The sequence below is a fragment of the Ochlerotatus camptorhynchus genome, unplaced genomic scaffold, assembly GCF_037179485.1.
Source record: "Ochlerotatus camptorhynchus isolate MF236.1 unplaced genomic scaffold, CSIRO-AGI_Acam_v1.1 ptg000626l, whole genome shotgun sequence".
Lineage (NCBI taxonomy): Eukaryota > Metazoa > Arthropoda > Insecta > Diptera > Culicidae > Ochlerotatus > Ochlerotatus camptorhynchus.
The window spans coordinates 275412-278119 of NW_027041105.1; the positions used below are offsets into that span (position 1 = coordinate 275412).

Consider the following 2708-nt stretch of genomic DNA (forward strand, 5'->3'; position numbering starts at 1 on the left):
GAAGCTGATTCCACCACTGACATCGTCGACCTGTTCCGTTCTCAATTCAGCAATGTTTTCACTAATGAACACATCGACCCGCAGGATGTAGCCGTCGCCACCAGAAATGTTCCTCGGCTTTCGGCCTCTGGGCTACAGTTCGTGATCACGAACGATATGGTTATATCAGCCGGAAAGGATTTAAAATCCTCCACGGGATGTGGTCCGGATGGGATTCCATCGCTTGTCCTCAAATGCTGCGCGGATACACTTGCAACACCACTAGCAAGAGTATTCAACCTATCTTTGGCTACTGGTGTATTCCCAAACTGCTGGAAGCAGTCGTATGTTTTCCCAGTTTTCAAGAAAGGCTGCAAGCGGATTGTTTCGAACTATCGGGGCATAGCTGCGTTGAGCGCCACTTCTAAGCTGTTTGAGGTGATCGTTCTGCATAAGCTGGTTCAGAACTACGTACACTACATTTCGGTTGATCAACACGGATTTATGCCTAACCGTTCGACGATTTGACTTGTTTCACTTCGTTCGTGATCCGCCAAATAGAAAATGGTCAACCAGTAGACGCTATTTACACAGACTTATCCACGGCGTTTGATAAAATGAATCATCATATAGATGTTGTTGTTATTCACATCGTCGTGATTTTGCGCTGCTAAATTTGTCATTTTTTTTTTATCACGCGGGCTATCGTTATTCGTGTTTTTACGTTCGGTATACTTGTGATATTGTACTGGTTGTTAGTGGAAAGTGTAGTTCGTTACGATAATCGGCTAATTAGAGCATATTTTGTGTTGTGAAAACAGTGAAAAAATTATCCAATCGGACATATTGTACACGACTAGCATTGGGCGATCTCGAGAATCCAATTCCTCTTTGCGTATTAGAGCATCTCCACCGCTGTTTCTAAATCACTTTTGGAAACTGAGTCAGCATGACTTCCGCCTGTGACCAATGCGCTAAGCCAGTTAAATGCGATGAAGAATCCGTCTCCTGCATGGCTTTTTGCGACAGGATGATTCACCTAAAGTGTGGCTGCACAAAGCTGAATAAGGCTTTTCTGTACATTGTCCACACTAGCCCGAACCTGTTTTGGATGTGTAACGAGTGCGCGAAGCTGATGAAATGTGCTCGATTCAAAACTGCCGTCTCGTCGTTTGGTAGTGTGATTAATTCTATCACCGAGAGACAGGAAATCGTACACGCTGAGCTTAGGAAGGAAATGGCTAAGCAAGAACAGCAGATCGCTCAGCTATCAAAAAGAATCGCATTGACAACTCCGACAAACTCTGATTTCATGCGTCAACCGCCATTAAAACGGCGCCGCGATGAAGGCTCGCTCACGGGCAAACCACTTGTTGGTGGTTCTAAAGCAGTAACAGGTGACAATGCCTTTACCGAGGTCCTTACTGTCCCTGAACCCACCGAGCTGTTTTGGCTGTACCTTTCTCGTATTCATCCTAGCGTGAAATCGGAATCAATCGAGAAGCTGGTGAAAGGTTGTGTACAGTGCGAAGATCCGATTAAGGTTGTGCCGCTAGTCAAAAAAGGATCCGACATCAGCCGTATGAGCTTCATCTTGTACAAAGTCGAAATGGATCCCAAACTACGCGAAGCTGCTCTTAGATCGGATACATGGCCGAAAGGAATTCTGTTCCGTGAATTTGAAGACGGTTCAAAAAACATGTGGTTGCCTCGTTTGAACACGCCTACCATCACGATCTCTCCTATTACGGGACCTTCCGAGTTCTCAACTCCCATTTCCGGACTAGACCCAGTCTGCTGATTCAGAATTGGATTTTGCGTTGTGAATCGGAGCGCTGTAGACCAGAACGCAATGCCTGTCGCATTATGGGAGACCTCGAACCACTCGATCCAGTCACGCTAGCTGTTTCCCGCCATCAAAGTCGTTCTATTTCCTGCCATCAGAGTCGTTCTGGCCCTGCGGTCGAGTTCGGTGGTGGGGTTTCCCAAGCATCGTCTTCAGGCAAGTATGCATACATTAGTTACAGTCATTTGCCTGATCAGTTTCCGTGTTCCAGTGCAACGCCTCAAGCACCTACCGGCTGTTTCCAGTTGAGAAGCACTTCTGATACTGCTCATTCACAACATCCGCTTTACTGTTCGAACAATCCTAATTCATCTCCGGGACGCACAATAGACCGCTCTTTGGAAGCTCCTGGTTACTCCAGCCCAGTCGTGCCGATTCCCGCCAGCGTTCAGCATAGTCGTCCTGGACCTGTGGCTGGATATGAATCAAGAGTCTTCCACCTTGCCTCTACAAGCAAGTACAATCAATATATTAACTATTCACTGTCTGATGCCGATCAAATTTTCAGCAATTCTAACTATGTCAGTCATTGTGATGATGCCTCTGTAACTCCTAATCCTGGAAACCCGGAACGCGCCGTAGAAAGCCCCATGGAAGCCCCCAATCCCTCCGTCTCAGTCCTGCCATCAGCAGCCTTCGTTCATCATAGTCGTTCCGGACCTGCTGTCGGATGCGGAGAGGGGGTCTTCCAACCCACTCACTATGGCGAGTATCCAATGAGACTTGATGATGGTCAGTTATTGCCTGATGTATCTGTGATTTCCAGAGAGAGCAGTCGTTCGATTCCTTGCCGCAAGCAGGACGTCGTGATCTTCTACCAAAACGCCGGTGGAATGAATTCTGATGTTGAAGAGTACCGCCTAGCTGTATCGGATCGTTGCTA

The 2708-nt window shown here is 47.1% G+C and overlaps 1 protein-coding gene across 1 annotated transcript; it reads left to right on the plus strand.

Moving 5' to 3' along the window:
• The first annotated feature begins 928 nt into the window (after positions 1-928).
• LOC135714202 (uncharacterized) lies at positions 929-1780 on the plus strand. Its single transcript, XM_065237519.1, has one exon. The coding sequence runs from the start codon at positions 929-931 to the stop codon at positions 1778-1780; it is 852 nt and encodes a 283-aa protein (XP_065093591.1).
• The last annotated feature ends 928 nt before the right edge of the window (positions 1781-2708 follow it).